Source organism: Artemia sp. Qi Xiang Cuo, chromosome 16, assembly GCF_049724085.1.
Source record: "Artemia sp. Qi Xiang Cuo chromosome 16, ASM4972408v1, whole genome shotgun sequence".
In the NCBI taxonomy this organism is placed as follows: Eukaryota; Metazoa; Arthropoda; class Branchiopoda; order Anostraca; family Artemiidae; genus Artemia; species Artemia sp. Qi Xiang Cuo.
Genome location: NC_142809.1, coordinates 41146789 through 41173405, shown reverse-complemented (window position 1 = coordinate 41173405; position 26617 = coordinate 41146789). Strand labels below are relative to the sequence as shown.

General features: G+C 36.7%; 2 protein-coding genes across 3 annotated transcripts in view; both read left to right on the top strand.

Moving 5' to 3' along the window:
• Positions 1-10887, top strand: part of LOC148942909 (uncharacterized) — a 61014-nt gene extending 50127 nt beyond the window's left edge. For both annotated transcript variants that reach the window (XM_089101985.1, XM_089101986.1), the window contains exon 2: positions 8689-10887. In XM_089101985.1, the coding sequence (XP_088958111.1) occupies positions 8689-9171 (483 nt within the window). In that variant the 3' untranslated portion in view covers positions 9172-10887. The remainder of the gene's footprint in view (positions 1-8688) is intronic.
• Positions 10888-16815: 5928 nt separating this feature from the next.
• Positions 16816-26617, top strand: part of LOC148942908 (alpha-mannosidase 2-like) — a 322023-nt gene continuing 312221 nt past the window's right edge. Inside the window, exon 1 of the mRNA XM_089102392.1 lies at positions 16816-16866. The gene's annotated coding sequence lies outside the window, so the exon portion shown is untranslated. The remainder of the gene's footprint in view (positions 16867-26617) is intronic.

Here is a 26617-nt window from a genome sequence, read left to right as displayed (position 1 = left end):
GGTAGTAGCACGTACATCTTGCCTTTTGGTCAGTCGAAAATCTCTTTCGTGATGCCCCAAAAGTTTCATCTTGACACATTAAGCCGTTCAAAAAAAATTTTGATTTTTGCCTTTGACACCCTTTTGGCGCCCTTTTCACCTTAATACTCTAAGCCTTACATGTTGTTGCAATTGAAGTAGTAGTTGGAGTAGCTTGGTAGCAGTAGTCACATAAGGAAAAGTAGCAGTGGTATTAGTTTTAGTAGTGGCATGCATATATCAGCTTTTTCTCAATTGATCTTCCCCTTTAAGTATTCTCCGAAAGTTTCAACTTAATACCCACATCAATTTTTTTAGATACGCCCTTTTGACAGTCATTATGCTCATAGTTTGTTTTGATTTAAATCAAATTCCACCTCAATATTCGGTCAAATTTTCACCTTCAAACGTGTAGCCTTAATTGCACTAGTATCATAGTAGCAGTGGTAGTAGTAGTAACAGTAATAGCAGCAGTAATAATAGAAGTAGTAACAGGTACATTTTGTCTTTTGGTCAACTTAACATCCCACTCATGATGCCCCAGAAGTTTACGTATGAACAATCTGTATACAAATATTATGTTTTGATTTAGTTCAACTTTCCCCTCAACGTATCATCGGATATTTTTTTTCAGTATCCTCAGCCTTAGTAGTACTCGCTACTGAATTAGTAGTTTCAGTGATAGTAGTGGTAGTAGTAATAGTACTTGTGGTAGCAGTTGAAGCATCAGTATCTGTAGCAGTAGTAGCGTGCAGATATTCCCTTCTAATGCAAATGATCATCTCTCTTATCATTTTCTGAAAATTCCAAATTAATATACTCATTCATTCCTGAGTTACACGCATTTGACAACCCAGATATACTTAACATGTTAAGATTTAGTTCAACACTCCCCTCAACATTCCCTGAAAGACTCGTCTTAATGCCCTTCGTATTTTGAGAAAATAGAAGTCAAACATACATACCTGTTCTCAATAATATACACAATATGTAAACAGTAAACAAATTACATAACGTGCAACCTTTGCCCTGAGGCCTCGGGGGGAGGGTGATTTGACATCTCCAAACGCAGAATTACAGAACCTTTCAACAGTGCTGAAAAAAATTGATGTCTCAAAACTTTGTTTAGGCACTATAACTTCCAATTTAATATCGAATGAGACCCATCTGAGTTCAAAGAAAAAAAAAATCAAAGACCTTCCATTCCATAAAACCTCATATACCCCCAGGGCAAAACTTAAAGTCCTTGCCAAAGGACCCTGGAGACATTGTTATATACTCTTTGAACTATTTTAAACAAAATTTCCTTTGCAAAATTTCAATCAGATACATTTGGTGAAAAGAGAGGTAGTTGGGAGAGGGGGGGGGCTAGTTGACCCCTATCACTATTGACTCTTAAATGGAAACTAGAACTTCCAACTTCAACCAAATGAGCCACCTCTAAAGTTTATACAACCATTCCTTCCATAAGAACCTTCAATACCCCAGGGGCATAATTTACAACCCTCGCCCTCTAGCTCCGCTGGTTTGGATTAACCTCAAGAGTCCTGTTATATGATCTTTGGACTATTTTGAATGAAATCCTTGACTTACTTGACTTAAAGCTCCTGCCACGTTGGGGGTGGCGTAGAGAGCGTCGTAACTCTGCTCCTTCAGGCTGACCGGTCTACTGCTATTAGTGGGGCTTCTTCGACAGCGATGTTAGCTATCTCGAGGAATTTGTTGAGGCTATCCATCCACTTTGTCTGAGGTCTGCCTCTCAGGCGAGACCAGCCATTAGCTTTAGCGTCAAAATCGTAGACTATTCTGGCTGGGGCTGTCGTCGGCATACGCAGGATGTGTCCGAACCACCTGAGAGTACGGTGCGCTATTTGGATGGAGAATGGCACTTGCAAGGTGAGTGCGAGCAACTTTTCGTTGCTCACAAAATCGTCCCATCAAAGTCCCTGAATCCGATGGAGCTGTTTCGTCTGTCAGGCGTCTGTCATGCTGAGGATTGTTGATTTGAGAGGCCAGGTTTCCGCTGCATAGAGGAGGACCGAGCCTAAAGATGCATTATAAATTCGCATGTTCTTGCGCCTAGATATATGCGGCATTCTCCAGAGATTGTTGAGCCTTCCGACGATAGACGAGGCTTTTGAATCTCGGCTGCACACCTCTTCCTTTATAGAGCCGTCATTAGACAGCACGGAGCCAAGATAAGTGAAGTTGTTCACAATTTTAACAGGAGCTCCGTAAACAATTATGTTCTCAGGGAGTGAGACTGGGCTTGGGGGTTCAATTGCCATTATCTTCGTCTTTAGCCAGTTTATTTTCAGCCCCACTTTTGCTGCCTCTTCCTGCAGGACTTCCATAGCGTCAGTCAACTGGTCGATCAAGTCAGAAACGAGACCAAGATCATCTGCGAAGTCAGCGTCCGTCAAAACGCGATCTCCAAACTGCAGACCAAAGGGCAGGCGATTTTTTTGTTCGTGTCATGACATGGTCTATCACGCAATTGAACAGTTCCGGGGCGGCGGCACGCCCTTGTCGTACACCGGTTTTGATGCCGAATGTCGTGCTCCGTTTGCCGTTGACTTGGACGCAACCCACGGTCTCTTCATAAAGCTTTTCAAACAACTTGAAGTATTTGTCTGCTAGACCAGTTGATCGAAGTATCAGCCAGAGCAAGTTGCGATCCACCGAGTCAAACGCAGCCTTGAAGTCCACAAAGGCTACATATGCTTTCCTCCTGAATTCCTACGTCTTCTCAATTAACTGGCGCATGGTAAAGATTTGTTCGACAGTGGATCTCTCAGGTATAGGTCCCGCCTGCTGGACTCTCCTCTTTCTCCTGAGAATACTCGTTCATCTATCCAGCAGGGTCATAGCAAAGAGCTATCCAGGCACTGAAAGTAGCGTTATGCCTCTGTAGTTCAAACAGATGCTGTTACTCCGCTTTCTCTTCCATAAGGGCAGGATTATACCTGTTCACCAGTCCTTCGGGATCCATTCTGTGCACCAAACCAAAGAAAACAGTATATGGAGCCAAAGTAGCATTACCGGTCCGGCATACTTCAGGAGCTCAGCAGATATTCCACATATGCCTGCTGCTTTGTTGTTCTTCAAACGTTTTACTGCTGTGTAGATTTCTGAAGACGTCAAAGGAGTTTCTGTGTCACTTGTCAGCAGTTCCTGGGTGCTGGTGGCTAGGCTGATGAGTTCCTGGTCAGTCTGCGTTACGGCTTCGATGTTGAGGAGGCCCGAGAAGTGGTCTAAGCGTATCCAACTGAATCCACGCTTTATTAGCACGCTTTTTCCGACCAACATTTGCAGTCGCTGATTCCAGGACATTGTTTTTGAACGAGAACCATGCGTTTTCACAACTTTCAAATGGCAGAAGTGCGCCGAAGCGGTTCGAGACATCAATGGCATATTTCGACCGTATCTTCTGATCGCACAGGCGAGAGACATCGATCTTGGCTGGTCTTGGTTCTCATTGATGGGCTTTGAGCCTTAGTCGCATGTTAGTGAGGACGAGACGATGGTCAGTGTTGCCAATCGCAGCTGCCTCATACGTCCTGCAAATAATGATCGAAGACCTCCATCTCTGTGACACGATGATGTAGTCGATCATTTTTTTGGTATGGCCGTCATTGCTGTACCATGTGTTTTTGTGAATGTCCTTCCTTGCAAACATGGTATTCGTAATCACAAGGTTGTGCATGCTGCAGAGTTGTAGAAGCCTTAGACCATTGTCATTTAGGGAATCAGGAGTAACTGGTCCAATGACTTGTCGCCATAAGTCGTGGTTGTCGCACACAGTTGTATTAAGGTCACCCAGGAGAATGACAATATCTTGCGGGGGTATCTTAGACAATTCATTCGTCAGGGCAGAGTAGAAAGTGTCCTTTGTTTCGGTGTCAGCTTCGTTTGTCGAGGCATAACAAACAAGGACTGTCATTTTTCCTTGCTTGTGATTGAGTCGGGCATTAGCGATTCTATCCGAGACGGGATTGAATGACAATAGACACTTCTTGGATTTGTCGTCAAGAACTAGTCCGACTCCCTTTCTCTTGGTGGTTGTCTGGCCAGACCAGAGAAGGTGGTATCCCTCACCTATGGAATCATTTCCATTCCTGACTAGGTGGGTTTCTGTTATTCCAGCAATAGAGATGCGGAATCGCTTCAGTTCCATCGCCAGAAGCGTCTTAGCTCCGGGAAAATTTTATGTCAATACATTCCAGGTGGTAATTCGGAGGCCACCTTGGTCAATAAGATTCAAACACTGGTCATTTCTCTGTCCAGGGGCAAGCAAGGGTCGTGATGGGATAAAAGAAGGTTGGTCATCCGAGGCAGTTGCTAAGCTATTCGTTGCAATGGGTTTCGGGTGGAGGGTTGCAAGCCCAACCGACCCTAGGCCTGGATTCTGATTAGAGCCAAGATTTACCTGTACACTGAGAATCCTGGGGTGGGCTCCACCCACCTCATGAGGTTGAGGCCACCCTGATCGGAGAGTTTAGTTAGGGGAAACCCCGTATCCAGAGGTACGTGGTCAGCAGACATGGTCTGCATCGTTCCAGACGAGCTCCATTCACCTCCATAGCTCCGTTCTCCTCCTTTGAATAAAAGCACCGTCTCAAAATATCTATGGGATGCATCTCGTGAAAACATAACGTGTTTGTCTGTGTGTGTCTAAGAAGTGGGGGAGGGGGTGGAATACCAGCGCTCAGATCCCTTTGACTCTTAAAAAAGACGCTAGAAATTCTGATTACCAGTCGAATGAGTCCCCTCCAAAGTATATATGACCACCCTTTCTATAAGAACCTTTTATGCCCCAGGGTATAGCTTACAATCCTTGCTCTGAGAGCTGTAGTGGGAAGGGAGCTTCCTCCTCAGAGATATAATTTCCAGACTCTTCACAAAATTATTATCTCCAAATTCTGATTAAGTAAAATGATGAGCGTTAAGTAACGATGAGCTTTAAATGATGAGTGTTAAGTAAAATGATGAGCGGGGGGGGGCTGGTTGCTCGAATTATGCTGACTCTTAAAAAGGGCCCTATAACTTCCAATTTCATATCAAATGACCAACATTTGAAGTTTATACGACCGCACATTCCGTAAGAACCTTATATGACCTCAGGGCATAACTTATAATCCTATCCCCAGGGTGCTCGGGAGTTGTGTCAACCCTAGAGGCATTATTAGATGTTCTTTGGACTATTTTGAACAAAATCGCTACCTCATAATTACAATCAGATGCGTTTGGTTAAAAGAGAGGCTGTGGGGGGGGGACGCCCTCCATCACTGTTGTCGCTTAAAAATGAAATAGAACTTTTAATTTTCAACAAAATGAGGCCTTAATAAAGTTAAACAACCAACACTTCCATAAAAACCTTAAATATCCCTTGGCATATTTTACAACCCTCACTCCCTGGCCCTGGTAGTTTGTATCAACCCCAAAAGCCTTATTATATGATCTTTAGACTATTTTGAATAAAATGACTGCCTCAATTTTTTTATTTGATGTATTGCAGGAAAACACGACGTGTTTGGGGGGATAGTTGCCCTCTAATAACTTTGACTATTAAAATGGCAATAAAAATTTCCATTAACAATCCAATGAGTCCCCTCTGAAGTATATAAGACCACCCTGTCTATAAAAACCTTATATGCCCCTGGGGCATCAATTACAACCATTGCCCTCAGAGCTGTTGGGGTGAGGATGTCTTCCTCAAAGACATAATTTCCGGGCCCTTCGACTACAATTAACAAAATTGCTTCCTCAAAATTTTAATTGGATGTCTTTGGGGAAATGATGAGCGTGGGAGGTAGGTTACTCTCAAGTCATTTTTGACTCTTAATAAGGGCACTATAACTTCTAATTTCAAATCAAATAAGCCCCATCTGAAATTAATACGACCACCCATTCCATAAAAACCTTATATACATCCAGGGCATTACTTACAACCCTATCCCCAGAGCACTGAGGGGTTATATCAACCCTAGAGGCATTGTTATATGTTATTTGCAATATTTTGAGAAAAACCACCATCTCACAATCTAATCAGATTTCATGGGCAAACAAAGGTATTCGGTGGGGGGGGGGGCGCTAGCTGCCCTCCATCAGTTTTGACTCTTAAAAGGGATCTAGAACTTCCAATTTTCAACCAAATGAGCCTCCTCTAAACTTTACACAACAATCCCTTCAATAAAAACCTTAAATACCCCCGGGGCAAACCTACAACCCTTGCCCCCAGGCTCTGAGGTTTTGTTTCAACCTAAAAATCCTTGCTATATGATATTTAGACTATTTTGAATGAAATAGCTATCTCAAAATTTCTATTAGATGTATTTCGGGACAAGATGACGTGTGTGTGTGCAGGGGCGTGGGTGGTATCTGCCCTCCAATCACTTTGACTCTTGAAAAGGGCACTAGAGCTTCTGATTAACGATCAAATGAGCCCCCTCAGAAATTTATATGACCACGCTGTCAATAAAAACCTTATATACCCCCAGGGCATAACTTACAACCCTTGCTATGAGGGCTGGGGGGGGGGATTTGTCATCCTCAGAGACATTTCTGAAACTTTCGACTACGTTGAGCGAAATGGTTATCTCAAAATTATGATTGGAAGTGTTTTAGGAAATGACAGGCGTGGTGGGGGCAGTTGCCCTCCGATCACACTCGACTAATAAAAAAGGGCACTAGTCCTCTCAGTTTTCAATTGAATGAGCCTTTTTTGAAGTTTCTACAGCACCACTTTCTATAAACACTTTATATACCCCCAGGGCATAACCTAAAACCTTTGCTTTGAGGGCTGTGGGGGGGGGGTGTTATCCTCAAATGCATAATTTCCAGAGCTTTCAACTTCGTTGAACGAAATGGCTATATCAAAATTTTGATCGGAAGTATGGGGAAATGATGGGCGTCGGGGGGGGGGCATTCTCCCTCTAATCACTTTCGACTATTAAAAAGGGGACTAGCCGTCTCATTTTCCAATTGAATGATTCTACTACAACACTTTCTATAAAAGCTCTCATATGCCACCAGGTCATAAATTACCACCTTTGCCCTGAGGGCTGAGGGCTGTCATCCTCAAGGACACAATTTCCGAACCTTTCAACTACGTTGAACAAAATGGCTATCTAAAAATGTTGATCAGATATCTTTGAGGAAAGGGTGGGTGTAAGAGGGGGTTAGTTGCCTTCCAATCACTTTCGACTATTAAAAAGGGCACTAGCCCAAACGATCGACTATTAAAAAGGTACTAGACAAACAAAGAGACGAAAAAACTAATAATAAGTAATACATTGTGCCAACATCGTTCTTTACTTAGACAGCGCTATTGCAGTGCCTACGATAATGGGAAGCTGGGGTATACTCCTTCCCAAATGTTTATTTGAAGTACTCCTTATTGTAAAATATGCTTAAAAGATATGCTTAAAATGCAGTTTTTCATGATTTGGAACGAATTCATCAGCACCTAGCATTATGCTATCTGGAACTAAGAAGTTTTATGAATAGTTTTTCCTACATTTTAAATAGATGGCCATAGTAAGCATTAGTTTTCATCCTATAGATACTAAAAGTTTATACAAAAATATTACATTGCAGGCATATTGCTCTTTACTCGGGTATTTCAATAGCGCCATCTCTAATGAAAGTTTATGCAACGTTACCACGGGCTAACATTATTTTTTTACGCAATATCTTGGTATCAATGACGAATTTTCTGTGGCATAACGTTTTATGTCAGATGTAATACCTTAGTGTTGCGTGTAGTAAAAAGCCTTCAGTGTGTCTTTTTTTTATTCTAGAGTCACTTCACATCACATAGAAACTTTGAAGGGGGCTCAAATGACAGATAGACTTTAGAAGGTTTATGGTAAGGAGGGGGGAGTAGCCAAACACCTGTTTGTAGTAGTTTTTGTTTTTCTTAAGTTTGACTTCTGTTCGTTCTGTGTTTTATCGGTCTTTGATAGTAGTTTCTGGCTGTTTTAAGTTTTTCATTATTATAAAACTTTATTTTTGATATTCTTAGGTTTTAATATGGCTCTTCGCCTCTCTTTGAAAAAGTTCTTTTTCAATTTTTTTTATTAATTAATTAAAATTGTCACTAAAAATTCTAATTTCCTTTAGTATGGGCCCAGTCCCGTATTCTGGGACCTCTTTTTCTCTGCGTTCACCTCTGAAAAAGAAAAAAAAAAATAGATACTTGTTCTTCACCTTCTCTCTGGGGAAAAGACAAAAAAGTCTTGCATTGGGAGCTTGGGGCTGGATCCCTCTGCTCCAAGTTTTTTAAACATGTTGAGTATTATGATGCAGCTTTAAATCAAGATGAAACATCCTTTTTTACTGGGGAGAGCTCTTTTCCAGAAATAATACCTGTTTTTTTATGTTAATAACTTTGTATCGGTAAATCTAAAAAACAATTTGAATTTTAAGCCTTTAAAAAAACTTGCATAGCAGAATCGCTTACAATATGTATTGTTAATAAAGCTTATTATCGTTTGCCAGAAAAGACTTAAAGAATATTTTCCTTTTCAATACTTTTTTTCATTTTAAGGGATTAACCTTTAATTAATGCTATGTTCTATTAAATATTGGAAAGACAGTTATCCTTTCCTCTTTGTAAATGTTTGTGTAATTATTTTTCGGTAGAATAAGTGAGTTTTTTTGTTTCAGCTTCTTTTTGTTACTTATATGCTGCTTTCCTTCGCACCAGAGGTCCACTTAGTTTATATTGGCAAACCACCCAGATCAGCTCTTCAAAGGCCACCATTAAGGACTTATCCTACCGTAAGGCCAAAAGAAAAGCTGTTTGATGAGAATGACGTTAGTGAGGAAAACACAAGAAGGAGTTTACTGAGCTATTGGGGAGAGCCAGGAGAGCCTGTCACTCCTAAGTTGTTTTTAAATGTTTTTCGTTTAAAAGACCCGAAGGACAGAAAAGAAAAAAAAGGAAAGCTAGGGGTTTACATCCCTGATATTGAAGAAGTGGAATATGCTGATTGGTTAGAGAAATTTTGGTTTCGAAGACTAGAGAACTACTATGCGGTTGGATTGATCCCCTCCAAAATTATATTACATAGTAGGCTCTTTGCTTGGTTCAGAAGAAGAAAAGATAAAGATTCCGAAGATTCTGAAGAGAGTGATGAAGAACAATGAACGATATAAATAAGTGCTTGTTGATTTTGAACACAAAAATAACTTTTATTTATTTTTACCCAAACTTTATTGGTTGCGTAACCTCTATTTATATTACGGAACACAAAGAGGTTCAATATTAATGTTAATGATGCCATAAAAAACTAAAGAAAAACCCTTAAAGCCACAACAGAAAGGCTATAAAAGTCCATAAGTCCTGAGAACATCAAAACTAAAACGGTTTTGTCAGTGGGCCTACCTTGGGTCTATTCATATTGGAAAAACACGACTTTTTTATGTTGTTCTTTTCGTCGTTTCAAAATTGTGAAGTTTTCAGGGCAGTATTACATGTTTCTAATTGTTCCAACGCTTAACCGCGAAAGGAAGTAAGCATGGCTAATCAGTTGAACTTGATTGAACTTTTTGTTTGCAAGAATTCAAACAAAGTCATTTTATTTATTTTCGGAGAAAACAACACATTCACAAGAAAGCTACATCTTCTCTAGCTTTTTGGTGTTCCATAGTTATAACTGTTTTGACGATTTTTTTTTACCAAGGTTTCGCAATTTCAAATCTGACACCTACTTGAAGTATTTTTCGTTAATGATTGGATCCTAATTTTTCCTGATTTTGTAAGAAATGTATGTTTGTATAGTATTCCACTTATCTAGTTTATACTGCTAAATTTATTTTCACAGTCCTTGTTATTTTAAGAAGGAAAACATCTATTCGCTTGAAAATTGAGTCATGCTAATACTTTTGTATTGTGGTTTCTAAGTAATTTTATTCTTTTATCCGTTATATTGCTCAGTATGTCAAATAATAGTGTTTCCATATTTCTTCTTAAGCTTGTACCCTTGTTTATGATCGATTAGCCAGAAAAAATTCACAAATAAAAACCAACATCCATATTTAAATGTCGTTACGTAACTTCCCATGCAGCCATTTGAACGGCCGATAAGAATATAAAAGAAACCTCTTTTTCCAGTTTCATGTTTATCTCTTTAAGTTTTTGACACAGCTACCTTGTCATGAACTAATTTTTTAATGAAATACATTTAAAATTGTACCTAAAAATAACGTATGTTTAAAGACTTCACAAGACTTACAGGACCGGTATCACCATCCCTGCTTCTTAATGTAAAAGATTCAATTTACTTTTATCCTTAACAAGCTGATTGTAAGATTGGAAATCGAGAAGCTAAACACTTAACTTTGTTTGACAGTTTGATTATATAGTTTGATCTCGCTCGAAAATTAGAAAATCTTATTTTCATTTTGATAGCTTTATTGCCGATTTTCCTTCGAGAAAGGACTTTGTTTTGTTTTCCGTAATAATTGAGAAAAAATTAATAGTGTAGTTAATATATTTTTGTTAGTATTAGCCTTACGCTATTTCCGGTAATTTGAAATCTGATACTGTTTTTGAATCTTGACTATTTGCCTTTATTTTGATTTAATTTATCATTATTCCAATTATGATTTTATATTACCATTATAATAAAATCAATTTTTTGCCAGTTCTTTTACAATGAGTAATAGTTGGAGCATTGTTGATAGACATAAATCATAAGCTGACTAATTTTGACCTTAAAATCAGTGGTGGATCCAGGGGAGTTGAGGGGGCACACGCCTCCCCCCTAGCGTAGTCTAAAGTAGTGTAAATTACTTATTGAACTCAAGTTTGCGTTAATTAAACTTGCTCCTAACGCAAGTTTATCGGATCAACCCATTTTGGACCCCCCCCCTAAAATTATTTTTATTGGATCAACCTATTTTACCCCCAAACCCCCCCCCCACCCCTACAAAATCCTGTATCAGCCCCTGCTTTACATAATTATGAAATATTTGCTATTTAAACTGTTATAAGTTTAAACCATGTAACCGATGTTGGCATTAATTAAATATTTGATTCTGGAGTCACTAGCTCAAGTTCCCCGTAGAAAAGCAGTGGAGACTTTGTTCTCATGACAAAATGAATAAATCTATCTCTTGTGCTACGAAACTCATCTAACATAGCAGATTAAACAAACAATAGAATCAAAATTCTTCTTCTGCTTCAAAAAGTGCTTCATTAGAATAAAAGTGTCTTCATTAGAATAAAATTGAATAAAAGTGCCTGTTTATTCAATGCTATTCTCTTATAAACTTTACTCAAGATACCACACGGATTCGAATTTTTTTGTTATGAAACGAATATTCTGCGAACGTGAGTTGCACCAAACATGGGAATGGAAAAAAACTTCAAATAAGAAGTCTCTATTAACTATACTAAACCAAATAATCGAAAACAAATACTATCCAGTCTGGAATATCTTTTTCTCTTCCAAATATTAAGCTAGAGACGTATTCAGCAAAGCCAACCCTGTTACAATAATTTTCCACAATAAGAAAGCATAAAGACAACATTTTTTTAAATCAGAAAAATGATAATTTTGAACGGTGGTTTTGCCTGTATACGATGAAGCCAACAAAAGATAAACATAGTACTATTATAGCAGGTAATAATAGAAAATAAAAAGGGTATTGTTACAAGCTGTTCAAACAATTCAATACTACTTCAATTGTCGATTTGTGTAGTTCAGTGTTACATTAAGATAAAATCAATTGAAAACCATGTTAATTCAAGGTTCAAGGTTTTAATCTTCAAAATAAAGCACAACTAAATATATAAACTTGCCCGGCAGCGAGGACACTCAACAAAATACTCGAGTATACTAAATTAAAACACAATGAAAAAAAATATATAAAACAAAAAGAAAAAAAAACGTAACGCGATTTCCCCTGTCGGATCCAAGACTAAAAAAACACACAAATAAAATATCTTTAGGTGGGGTATCAGAAAAATCGGACAAAACCAATTATAGGCCAAACCACTAACAATAATAAAAATAAAAATAAATTTAACCAATATATTAAAAGAAAACGTTGGACCAACTTTTAAAATTAATGAAGTAAATAGACCATCAAACTTTTTTTTAACAAGGAAAGGGAAAGGCAAACAATTTCTTTATCGTCCAATGATAAATAAAATTTAGTAAGGCAATTACGTAAACTAAAACTAAATCGCTCACATCTGATCAGAGGCTGACGAGGATTAGAACCAAAACGAGTATTATGATGATGGACACAGTCAGTTGGAAGCAGAGCAAGAGAATACATCATTGAAGGCAGACTATTTTTGAAATAACATCCCAGCAAAACTATCGAAAAAAACTGAAAAGATTGAAAGATAGGCAAGATTAGAAACTTATAGGCCCTTTTCGTGGGAGACGAATCTGAGGTGACGAGGGAGATGGAACAAACTCTTTTAGAAAACGGATTCCCTTATTTTGTAGTCACTTTAGATGAGCCAGATGACTAGTTATGATGTCCAAGTAAACGAGGGGCCAATAACTAAGATATGAGTGAATAGGGGAGAAATATACAGAACGCAAAGCATGATATGGTAGGAGAAATTTAAGGAGATATATCATTCCAATATTTCGGCTCGTCTATAGTTTACTTTATGTATATGAAAATTAAATGACAAGTTGCTATTAAGCTGGAAACCAGGATACCTAAGGTTCTCAACTCCAGAAATACTAGTGAGATCGTCAATGACCACAAACCGCAGGCTTGGCAGGCAAACTCTATATTGAGGGGGAATCACAAAATTTTACCTAGAACAATTAACCACTAGCCTGTTTTCTTAGAACCACTGGAGTAGGCACTTTACAGCACTTTCGATTTTCGTGTGCAGTTGTGATTCATCATTAGCTTTAACACCGCAAGCAATGTCATCAGCCAATAACACAGCTAATCTTAGGTCTTTTAAAGCACTAGAAACATCATTTACGTAAATGAGAAATAAAAAAGGACCCAAAATTGATACCTGGGGCACAGCAACTACATTCGACTGGGGCACTTCACAGGAGACAATATCACCATCACTTATAAATTGAGACCAGTCTTTTAGGTACGACATGATTAAATCCTTCACTGGGCCTCTAATTCCACAGTTATCAAGTTTACACTGTAAAATAAAGTGTGAAATGGTGTCAAACGCCTTCTTTATACCAAGAAAAATAGTAGCAGGGATTTCATTATTATTGAGAGCATCATGAATAAATTGGTAATAATTAAAACTGCGTGCTCAGTCGAGTGGTTTTTCCGAAATCCGAACTGGGACGGGGTGAAAAATTCCTTCGCCAACAGATAAGATACTATTCTATTGCATAGACACCGCTCAATCAACTTTGAAAATGCCGACAAGATAGATATTGGGCGTTAAGTATTGGGGTCTAGGGGGTCACCTCCTTTATGCAAGGCAATGACCTTGACCAACTTTAAAATCCTGGGAAATGATTCAGTGGTAAAACCTAAATTTATCACGTAAGCCAGGGCATCTTCAACCTCGGGAATTATTATCTTCTACAGGTTACTGGATGACCCATCCGGTCCTTTGGTCGTTCTATTTTTTAAGGAGCTTTATTTTGCTAATAAGTTCTTGTTCTGTTACCAGGGAAAGAAACATCGAGTCTTGACTGGGGGAAGGTAGGTAAGCTTAGAAATTATGAGATTATGTATTTGTAGAATTAGAAGAGGATTAAGGTGGGGCAGGTGGAGCAGTTTTCTCGCCAATAGTAGCAAAATGGCTGTAAAGCAAGCTAATAGCCTCATGTTTGCCTGAAACTCTATTTACCCCACATGGAGACATCGTCTGGAGTTGATGAGATCCCATGTCTTTTTAGGGCACTCCTGGGTATTGTCGAAAGCTTTCTAATAATAAATCTTCTTTGCAGATTGGAAGAGTTTTGTTAAAGTAATTTTATAATTTATAAATATCCGTTTATTTTTATCAGCAGGATACTGGAGAAAACGCTTATATAGCTTATTTCTTGTCTTTACTGACTTTAAAACTCTATTCCTAATCCACGGTTTAAGCAAGACTTTATACTTCCGGCACGTTAACGGTTTCAGCTAGCAAATTTCATCCAGAACTGCCTTAAATCTTTGGACAAACACATGCCCTGCCTCATTAGCATTTGAACAAGAATACGCCACAGAAAAATCCCGTTCTTCCAGTGTAACTTTCAGCTTCTGAATAGACGATTCATCCAGCTTCCTAAATTGTTTCATTTTTGTTTGATTTTTTGACCGTCCAATATCGTCCCTTGTTAAAACAAGAATATGATCAGAGGTATCGTCGACAACAACACTGCTTTCAATTATCTTAAAATCCGTGAAAATATTATCAATAAGCGATGCTGACGATTCTGTGATTCTCGGGGGGATACTGCACGAAGGAAGTAAATCAGAGGCTAGGATAGTAGATAAAAATTGTGCCGACTGAAAACCACGACAGGTCACTATCATTGTTTGGATACAGGTCGATGTCGAAGTCACCCATCAATATAAGATTCCTATATTTTGATTTCAGCTGTTGAATAAATGCATCTAATTTTTGGACAAATCCACTTGCAGAACAACTAGGTGGATGATAAATTACGGAACACAGGACTGACTTAAAATTTAAATTTACCTCTACATGCAAAAATTCAAAAACCATTTCTTCATAAAACAAATTAAACTCACTAATTAATCAAACCGGTATACTACTATTTACAGAAAAAGCAAGACCTCCACGTCAGTACGGACCTTACTAAAAAAAATTATATCCACTCATAGATACAAATAAACTAGAAATATAATCAAGAAACGTTCTTGGTATACCTACCAAATCAATCTCCGCCGAAGGCAAAAATGATTATAGATAATCTAACATGCATAGTAGACCTTAGCAGTTAATCGTTGCCAACCTCAGATCAGTTGGATTCATTTTTTTTCTTAATTTTGCTAGGACTTGAATAAACTGTTCGCGGAAGAAGATTCAACGCATTATCGTAATTCTCAACATAATTACCATAATCCAATAAAAGTATTTTCAAATCCATTAGAGAATCCTCCAGCGCACCCAGCTGGTTGGTCTGAACCCAAACCATATTTAAATTTTCATTTAAAACTTACCAGCCAAGATATCTCTTCATGAGTCTCCGATCCGACATGTAAATAGACAATAAAGGTTGTAGACGTCGCATCAATCGAATTAATGACGTAACTGTAAGAGACAAGAAAACAGCAGCAGAGCTAAACCTTTTTCTTCTTGAAGCAAACAAAGAAGAAAAAGAAAAAAAGAGAACAAGAATAAATGAAGAATAAATGAATGAAGGGAAAAAGTGAGATAAACATTTCCCCAATTTCTTTTAGCTATTGCGGAACAAAACAAAACAAAAAAAAGAAAAATAACCCGAAACTCAAATAACGAAACACTATCGTGATCTCTCGAACAGGGCGAAGAATCAGCATTTTTTACTTTAAGCCATACTTCCGTACTACGGTGCTTAACTCGTGATTTTACTATCGTACCAAGATCCTTCATGCACCTAGCTTTTGCCAAACGTTTATTTCATATGCAATTCAGTGTGGACTGCAAATCTTTGAAAATCCGTATGGTCGAACCCTTTAGTTTACCGACGCACTGCATGAGAAACTGAGAATCGGCTTCACTAGTAAATTTGACTATGACAGGACCTAGGGCGATATGGTTGTTACGACTTCGACGATCTGTAATAAATGAATTGGGCTTCGGTACCGGGAGCCTGAAACACTTCACGATATGAACTGCAGTTCTAATTCCGAGAGAATTTATCAGCAATTTCTTGGCTGTTTCTTCAGTAGGCTGATTTGCCTCTGTAGGAAGATAATGAATAATCATATTCGTGCTGCGTTCCTTAACATCTAGGAAGAGCAATTGCTTTTCAAGATTCTTAGTTCTTTCAGTCTGTAGTAGTAATGAGGATCTTTCGAGATCCTTTTTTCACGCTCCGTAGCCTCAGATCTCAAAAGTTCAATTTCCTCAGACAATTGGGTTTGCGCATCAGACTGAGCCTTTTGTTCAGCTAAAATTGAATCAAGTTTTCCACCATTTGACACCAGTAGCCCTTTAAGTTCTTTCAATTTGAACTGGGTTATTTTTTCCATCATAAATGTAACAATAATCCGCAAATTAGCTAACTCCTAAAACATCCCAGTTGTTATCTTATTGTTGAAACAAATACTCGTGCCTTTCAGCACGACACAGGCCCATGTAAACAGTGGCGATCACCGTAAACAGTGAATTAGCAACAAAGTATAAATAATGGCATCCAATCTCGTTTAATAATATGTCAGTGTATTCGTTTAAAAAAAGGTCACTGTGGCAAAAGAGAAGTCTGTGGGCGGGGCCAGGTTGGCGTCATCAGTAACCCAGGAGATCAAAATACAATGTCCCAAAAAGAGTTCAGATTTACCGGATAATATTACAAAACAGGCTCAAAGCCAAAATTTAAAATATTTCACAATTTCTGTAGTAAAAAAAGAGTTTACTAATAAAGTCATGAAATATCTGATTTAAGCCAGCTGCGTACACTTTGAATCCTGATTCAATAATTGACGGAATAGCTTATTTCATTCACAAATCTTGATTTTCATAGCAAAAGATGTGGCTTGGACACAATACTCATGGAGTTGGAAATTTTTTTCTTGTGTACTTTCGATAATTTAGCGATGAAAATACTGGCCAAATTTGTTTCGGCACTAGCATTCTCGCTGTCTTTTAATGTGTTTATGCGCAATAATTTTGAATATATGTAAGCGTGTGAAAAAGACGGCAATCATCCAAGAGGAGAAATCGAGGTTCATCATAGTAAAAATTTAATCAACGAAATCCTTACACGCTATAAAGCAACTTCATTGACGTTACTATATTGGCTCACGGAAAATTTGTCCTTGTACTTATTAAGGAAGTTTTAATGGATTGGAAGTAGTTTGTTGCTAGGCCTACTGCATAGCCTACAAAGGTTTTAGTTTTCAATAATGACACAGTCTAGGAGAGCAGCTCTTCTGAAGGAAATGCGGTAAAATTCTACTTTAGCTACTTTTGGCTATCTTGGGAAGGGGTTAGGTTAGGACAATGAGACTTTCAGGGATGGGTCTACAGGCTAAAGTATGTCCCGGGAAGGTATTTTGAAGTACCTACCTCCACTCCTTCTCCCTCTAAAGGGTCATGAAATTTGCCTAAATGACAGGTCTATACCAATTGAAATTTTGACAAAACAACATTTTACCTTAATTTTCAATTATCAGTTTCTTTTTCTCTGGTTTTAGCTGTGAAAATGCAATTTCAGTTATTTGAGCAGAATTTTAAGACATATAAATAGTTTATTTTCAAAATTTAGGAAATGTATTTGCATATCTTTAAAACCTTATAAATTAGGATTGAGCAAAGTTGTGAAACTGAAAACAATTTTATTGTACTTCATTTAAGCAGAAGATCTATTTTGCAAGGTTTCACTTCTATACCTCACATATTTTTAAAGGTCATCAAAGGTCAGGACCCTCTAGAGGGAGAAGGAGTGGAGGTGAGTACTTCAAAATATCTTCCCAGGACATACTTTAGCCTGTAGACCCATCCCTGAAAGTTTCATTTTCTTAACCTAACCCCTTTCCAAGATAGTCAGAAGTAACTAAAGTAGAATTTTACCGGAAATGCTATATTAACAAAGAGTTGTTAAAATTATAATTAAGCTACTTTTGACTGTCTTGGAAAGGGGTTAGCCTAGACTAGGAAAATAAAAGTTTCAGGGATGGGTCTACAGGCTCAGTTATGTCCCAGGAAGGTATGTAGAATTACCTACCTCTACTCCTTCTCTCTCTAGAGGGTCCTGAAATTTGCCTACATGACATGTAGGCCTAGACCTATTGAAATTTTGACAAAACTGTATTTTATCTTAATTTTCAGTTATCAGTTTCTTTTTCTCTAGGTTTAGTCCTGAAAATGCAATTCCTGTTATTTGAGTAGAATTTTAAGCCATATGGATGTTTTTTTTTCAAAATTTTGGAAATGTATTTGCATGTCTTTAAAACCTTATAAAATAGGATTGAGCAAAGTTGTGAAGCCAAAAGCAATTGTGTTGTACTTCATTTAAGCAGAAGATTTATTTTGCAAGGTTTCACTTTTATAACACATAGATTTTGAAAGGTCATTGAAGGTCAGGGCCCTCTAGAGGGAGAAGGAGTGGAGGTAGGTACTCCAAAATATCTTCCCAGGACATACTTTGGTAAAGTTCTACAGAATCATATTATTGAGTTATGACTAAAGTGAATACACCATTGAATGCCTTTTTTTATGCTGATTACGAATATATATATATATGCCAATTCAGGGTTAGGTTAGGTTAGGTATAGCCTATATAGGGGGGGGGGGCTGAAATTAATTTCCAATAAAAATGATTATTATATTCGTAATCAGCATAAAAAAAGGCATCAAATAATGTATTCACTTTAGTCCTAACTCAATAATATGATTTTGTAGAACTTTACCCATACTTTAGCCTGTAGACCCATTCCTGAAAGTTTCATTTTCCTAACCTAACCCCTTTCCAAGATAGCCAAAAGTTGCTAAAGTAAAATTTTACCAAGAGTTGTCCTTGTCCAGTCTAAAAATCCTGGTGAAAGGTCTATTTATGCTAGTTCAGGAGATTGGTATTACCAATGTAGCCATACAAATGAAAAAAAAAAAACCATGACACTTCTGAAAAGTTCATAGCCAAATCAGCATTGGCTAGCACCCCATCCATATTTCTTCCTCATGAAAACTAGTGCTGCTTACATTTCTTATACTTTCATCACCAATACCAACATTAAAGGATATACATCTTTTATTTTGAAAGGGATACCACCAGGTGACTAATTTGACAGTGTATACATATACAAATCATTAAATTAGCCAACCAGTCAACCAGCATTTTAAGCCTAGGAGTCCAGCTTGACATGAGGAAACATATTAAGAAAACAATCATTACTCCAATATATGCAGAATAATCCTAGTTAGCACATTTTGCTGGGGGAGAGCCTTTATCTTCTTTTCTTGTTTTCCAGTTTTTACTAAGAAATTCATGAATTTTCTAGGATCTATATATTCATAGAATATATACCCCCACCCCCTTAATGTGCAAATATACACTTAGAATTGCATCCTCAATCTAAATATAACATCAATTTGCATCACAAATGAAGTTTACTCCCATATTAGCCATATGGTGGATGTCTGTTTTGAAAGTTTGATTGAAGTTTGACACTCAGGTCTCTAGCTCAAAGCAAATTAGGATAAGCATTGATGTAGGCCTACATTTGAATTAGCTTACTGCCATTTCTGTCTTTGGCTATATAAGGGTATACGTCTAGAATTGATGCTGTTTAAAAGGAAACATGTTAACAGAACAATTATAACTTCATACTATACATAATAATTGTAGGCCTATTTAATACATTTTGACTGTAGGTCTAACTCTACTCCACTCAGGGGCATTATTTTCAGGGGGCAAGGGGGAGAGGCAACCCCCAATAATTTAGAGAAAAAACTTATATAGCCCATGTCCCTTGACTATCTGGATATGGACCCTTTTTGCCCCACCCTCAGTAAAAATGCCAGAGCTGCTCCCCTGACTTCACCCTCAGCCCCCTAATATACAAATATTTAACCCAAATTGTGATACCCTATATATTTCCATTGTGTTTTTGCATTTCTTGAGTTTGTCACAGTTGATTCTATTTTTGGATAGGGGAGAAAGGGGCAAAACCATACATTTTGAGGATTTTGACCCCTACAAGGCAAATTTTTAAAGATACAAATTTAATTTTTACACAAATATATTACTCAATTATTAACTTTTATTGGTGATTTTTTTCAATGACATCCATCATGTCATTTCTTGGAGAGACCCAAAAATGTGTAACCTCTTCAAGTGTCCAAAGTTGCCCCAACCAGGGGGTGACTTTGTAAACACATGGGCATTCCCAGACTTTCATTAATCAATGCTTGTAATAATAGATTCAGATAGCATTACATTTAATTCAGATAATATAGAAGTTAAATGCAACATTACATTTATGTTATGGGAAATTTGGCCAAATCATAGCCAAATACAAGGGCTTTGGTTGTTTACTCAGTTCCTCTGAGTGAAACCAGTCACTACTAAAAGTCAGTTTCTACACAATCTCGATATTCAGGGAAGATGAAATTCCCACCAGACTTGCACAGGTACTGTAGTGTATTTTTGCTGCTCTGCCAATTATTTCTTCTATTTCACCAAGATAGTAAACAGCAGAGTTTTGCTTCTTTCCCACCATAAACCTTACAAGCACAAAATTTCTACAAAATAATTCCTCATCAATCTCAAACTCACTAATACTTCCACTATGTAAAGACTTGTTGTTGAGCTGCATATCTATGTCTGAAATGCCATCTCTAGTTTTGTCAGCATTGAATGAAACCTTTGACTTTTTTATAGCAACTTCTTCTTTTTCTTAGCAAGCCTTAGCTCAGTCTCTGCTTCTAGTGCCTTTTTTCTTGCATATCTGTTCTTTTTCTCGAGTTTTTGTGTGGACCCACTTTCAGTTTTGCTTGTGGATCTGGTCTGATGCTTTCAGGAGTTAGGGCCATATGCAAGTTTGATGTTCCAATCATGGAAAATGTTGTCCAATTTCAAACACAGGATCTCAAAGTTGGAAAAAAATATCTTAGAAACAGGCAGACTTAATCTTGGATGAATTTTATCTAAGACAAAGATTGTTACGCGGAATAATTGTGTTTAAATACGCTAGGCTGTAAGGCAAGGGGTAACTTTTTTCTAAGTGTAAATGTTGAAAACAAACTTTGATAGGCAAAAATATATCACTTCAGGTCCTCTATAGCACAACAGGAACACTATCAATTTTACCAATATTCTGCTTCCAACTACATATAGTTCCATTTTCCAAGTTACAAAAAACTTCTGTCAGTACAAGGCAAAACAGGAGATCACAAAAAGTGTCCAGAACCGCCCCCAAAAAAGTGTACTGAGTTGCCCCATGTTGATGTGATTTGTAGTTTTTTTTTGTAGATAATGGCCTGATATTTACTCATGAAAATTGCCATGCAGATAGCAGGGGCATACCTTGTCTGATTCCACTATGTTACAGCCCAAGAGCTACAATAACTTAGAAAATATTTGACAGTGACTACATGTGTCAGGATTTCCAGCAAGCATATAAAAACTTCATTACCTCTTTTCTAGGTTGTCTCTTTTATCAAAAATTTAAAATTTGTGCCAAATTTTCATTACATGAAGGGTATCTAGTGGGAATTTTGTGAATGGAATTAGCTCAAAACTTTAGGCAAGAGATCAAATGTATGGAGGCCCCCCCCCCCCGTGTGGTTTCGCCCCTCTCTCCCCTACATGGGTTGAAACAAGAATGACACATAGGAAATATATAATTTGGGCTATATATTTGCACATCAGGGGTGGGGCAATTAGGGACTTGGGGTAAAGCACAGTGGAATTACAGTCAAAATGTGTTGAATACAATTTTGTACATATTATGAAGTAAGAATTGCTTTCTTAGCTTATTTTCTTCTAAACTGCCCCAATTCTAGGCTTATAAGTGAATTATGATATAACATATTTGCCAACTTCAAATATTAGCTGTCTTTAGAATTTCCAAAACCCTCAATGTGCCATAAGAAGAAGTACAGATAAGACACACAAAATGTCAACTGTTAGTTTTCTACTGTGATTCTTTTCCTTGTTGAAATCAGCAATAAAATAAGAAAAGGTCTGAAAGTCCTGAGAAATCTTCAATTCTTAAAAATGCTAAAAGAAATCCAACTTAAGTTCAAAAATTGGTAAATTCAGGATGGTTCTTACAAAGTAAAAGTACAGGCAATAGCTAAATAAGAGAAGTAGTAGCCTTGAGCAGACAGTGACCAAGGGAATTCTTGTCTTATTCTGTGAGATTGATCTTAAAGTACAGAACCTAGTTAGATATATAAAAGGAAATATACATTTATAAATAAGTTTTATTTTGTTGCTTTGATGCACTCTTTTTAAATTATTAAAGTGTACAGCAAACAATAAGGCAGCTTCTGCAAGCAGGAGATTAAAAGGGTATTTTTGCCTCCCTCTCTCTTGGAGAAAATGGCTTAAATCCTTTGGCTGAGCCAAGGCAGAGTAAAATATTTCAGGTCTGGGGCATTGCTTCAAAACTTTGCCTATTGACAATTCTGTGTTCTGATAACCTCTCTCCCAGTTGTTGGTGGCTCCTTCCCATACAGAAACAACCAAAAGAACATGGGATTTTGTATGTACTACTACCAAAAGTGGGGCTAGTTCTATCCTTCCCATAGTTGAAAAAGCTCTCTATTTGGTTTAGACCCTTAAATGTTACATTGAGGTTATGTTATTTTTAAATTTTTTCTAATGGATCACTCAATTTGGGAATTAAGCATAAAACAGTGAAATGTTTCTATTCACCTAGCAATGAGGTGCTTTCAGTTAAGGTTTGAGGTGTTGGTACATCTTGTTATGCCTTTATAATCCTTTTCTCCATAACTGAGTCCACTAAATTAATGGCATATCCATTGCAAAATAGAATATCCTTGCAAGGCATATCCTGGGTAGGGGATGGTACTGGGTCTGACCCCCCCCCCCCCCAAGAAAAACAATAATTAGGACTTACAAAAAGTAACAAAACTGAATATAAACAAATTTTTGATATGTTTTGTAAAAATTTTGTTTTTTACCCCCCCCCCCTCCCTGGCAAAAATCTTTGCTACACCCTTGCTTGAGATAGTTGCCCTTGCCCCTAATAGAGACACCAGTGAAACTTACCTAAACTCATTTATAATGAACTTATAAATTCAAATTATTTATATTATTTTTATTCACAAGCTCTTATTTTTCAACTGATTTATGATGCTAATATACCTGGGAAACATAAAAAAAAAGTTTTATGCAAAATCAACTTTCCAAGTTTGAATAGCCATTCAATGTTTAATGCTTTAATTTAGTTACCCTTTCACTATTGCTTTGAGCGGGCTTAGGCTATTTTAATTTTATAGTTTAATTTTTTTATGTCTATTTGTTTTTATATTCTCCTAGGGACTTTTATTTGAACATTTTTACTTTTTTGCACTGATGAAGGTTGAGCAGAGGTCTTGACTAGCAATAGCTGATCAGCAGGTTTTTACTAGGCTTCTAAAATGCTGTGCTGATGGAAAGATCAATTAACAAAGCAAACAGAAACATATTGTTCACCATCTTGTTCCAGCATTTTCTGTTATATGAGGGATAAACTCCTTAAACTAAAAAAAACTTAATAAATTTTACAGAATGGCCCCATTAACCCCATCATATATATGCCACTGCGTTCTACATAATAGCCTTTTGTTGTGTATGAACTGTGCACAAATTGAGGGCAAATGCAGTATTGTTTGGGAGTTTGATTTCTGAAAGTGGGTGGAAATCATATAGGTTTTAGATAGCTTTTGGACTTATAAACGATGTATATTACTTGTCAATAATTATATATTGATTGGTATTCTCAAAATTTTCATTCAATTGCATAATGGCCCTGTTTGGGTAAAAAGTTTTGGTTTGCTCCTCAAAATGATAGGAATTAGAACTTTTCTGTAGCAAAACATTTTTTATTTTATTTAAAAGATCACTAATATTTTTGATTCTGTTTATAATTGATCCTGTTTATATAGTGACAAAATGTTTGAATATGCTCATTTTAGTAGAGTAGTTACAGGGTAAATAATTGTATACACTTGTGTTATAAGATATAGATCAGATAGGAAAAAATAAATATGTTATTTGCGCCCCCATTCAAGTACCCCCCCCCCCCCTGGATATGGCCTTGCAAGGATATTTTATTTTTCTATGGATATGTAGGCTAATTAAATTAGTAAAATCTGTTATGAAAAAAGGTTTATAAATGCAAAACAAGATGCACCAACACCTCAAATCACAATCATAAACAACATCATTAATAGGTCATAATTATTAGTTGGATTATAATGACAAATAAAGTCAATTAAAAAAAAAAAATCAGTGATCACTAATTTTTTTTAAGTACTGATTACTTAAAAAAATGTAAGCACTGATTTTTTTTAATACTTTTTTTTCAGTGATCACTTATAGGCTATGTATATTACTTGTCAATAATTATAAATTGATTGGTATTCTCAAAATTTTTCATCAATTGCATAATGGCCCTGTTTGGGTCAATAATTTTGGTTTGCTCCTCAAAATGATAGGAATTAGAACTTTTCTGCAGCAAAACTTTTTTTTTATTTAAAAGGTAACTAATACTTTTGATTCTGTTTATAATTCATCCTGTTTATATAGTGACAAAATGTTTGAATAAGCTAATTTTAGTAGATTAGGTACAGGGTAAATAATTGTATACACTTGCGTTATAAGATATAGGTCAGATAGGAAAAAAGAAATATATTATTTTGGCCCCCATTCAATTACCCTCCCCAGCCCTGGATATGGCCTTGCAAGGATGTTTTATTTTTCTGTGGATATGTAATTAAATTAGTAAAATCTGTTATAAAAAAGGTTTATAAATGCAAAACAAGATGCACCAACACCTCAAATCACAATCATAAACAATCTCATTAATAGGTCATAATTATTAGTTAAATCATAATGACAAATAAGGTCAGTTTGAAAAAAAAAATCAGTAAAAAAAATGTAAGCACTGATTTTTTTTAATACTTTTTTTTCAGTGATCACTTATAGGCTATGTATATTACTTGTCAATAATTATAAATTGATTGGTATTCTCAAAATTTTCATTCAATTGCATAATGGCCCTGTTTGGGTCAAAAATTTTGGTTTGCTCCTCAAAATGATAGGAATTAGAACTTTTCTGCAGCAAAACATTTTTTTTTTATTTAAAAGGTCACTAATACTTTTGATTCTGTTTATAATTGATCCTGTTTATATAGTGACAAAATGTTTGAATAAGCTAATTTTAGTAGATTAGGTACAGGGTAAATAATTGTATACACTTGTGTTATAAGATGTAGATCAGATAGAAAAAAGAAATATATTATTTGCGCCCCCATTCAAGTACCCTCCCCTACCCTGGATATGGCCTTGCAAGGATATTTTATTTTTCTGTGGATATGTAATTAAATTTGTAAAATCTGTTATGAAAAAAATGTTTATAAATGCAAAACATGATGCACCAACAAATCAAATCACAATCATAAACAATCTCACTAATAGGTCATAATTATTAGTTGGATCATAATGACAAATAAAGTCAATTTGAAAAAAAAAATCAGTGAATTATATCAGGCCCTTTTTTCAGGAGGAGGGGGGAGGGTCAAGTTGAGCAATTACAGCAGCTAAAAAGTAATAGCACTTGAATTGCCTCTGACTCTAAAATAAATCCTGAAAGTTTTCTGTAGTATGTATCTAGAACCAACCCATCCTGTTGAGCTATACCTAACATGAAACAGCCTAATAGCAGCACTATTTCTGATATAAAAGAGATTCCAAATTGTCTGAATGTATGTTTTTGCCCAAATTTCACTAATTTACCACCAGACATTCTTCCTCTCATTATTTCCACTGTCAATGTGACCTCACAGATGCCACCTGTTACCTTTACCAATGATGATGTTTGCAAAACATTAAAAAACCTGAATGCAAATACTGCAGCTGGGTCAGATAAACTTCACCAAAGGCTTTATAAAGAAACTGCCCTGTACATGTCAAATGCTGTTACTTCCATCTTTTGCATGTCCAGTGAAAGGAAAGAACTACCCCAAGATTGGAAGCAAGAAAACTTCAAACCAATCTTCAAGAAAGGAAACAAGGACTGTGCAGATGATTACAGATCTATTACTCTTACCTCAGTGATATGCAAAATTATTAAAGGTTTTGTCAATGATGCTCTTTTGCACCATTTCGAGAGTAGCAGATTATTTATTGATACTCAACATGGTTTTGTAAAGGCAGGTCTGATGAAACTAACTAGATTCAATCTATGATATTGTTACAAACCTTTTGGAAACTGGTAAACCCATAGAATTTCTCCTGCTTGATCAGGCAAAAGCATTTGATAAAGTAGAACACTTACCAAATCTGAAATTAAGTGCCTATTAAGTAGTGGAGGATGTTGTTCTGTGGATTTAGGCTTTTTTGTCTAGAATGTCTCAGAAGGTTGTAATGTATGAAGATAATGACAGCATTACCTGCTCAACCATGTCTCCTGTCTTAAGTAGCATTCCACAAGGAACCATTCTTGGACCAACTCTGTTCAGCATATATATCGATGATTACACAACTAACTTGAAAAACCCCCTTACCTTATATGCTGACGATTCTAAACTGTTTAGTGCTGTTGAAACTGAAGGGGAGATCTTTCACCTACAATAAGATTTAGATAGTCTGCATTACTGGTCCATTGCTTGGGTGCTGGAATTTAATAGTTCAAAATGCAAAGTTTTGCATCTTGGGCATAATAACCATCAGTATACTTGTTTTATTAAAGGTAAACAACTGTAAGTAGTTAGTGAAGAGAAGGACCTACAAGCTATTATTGA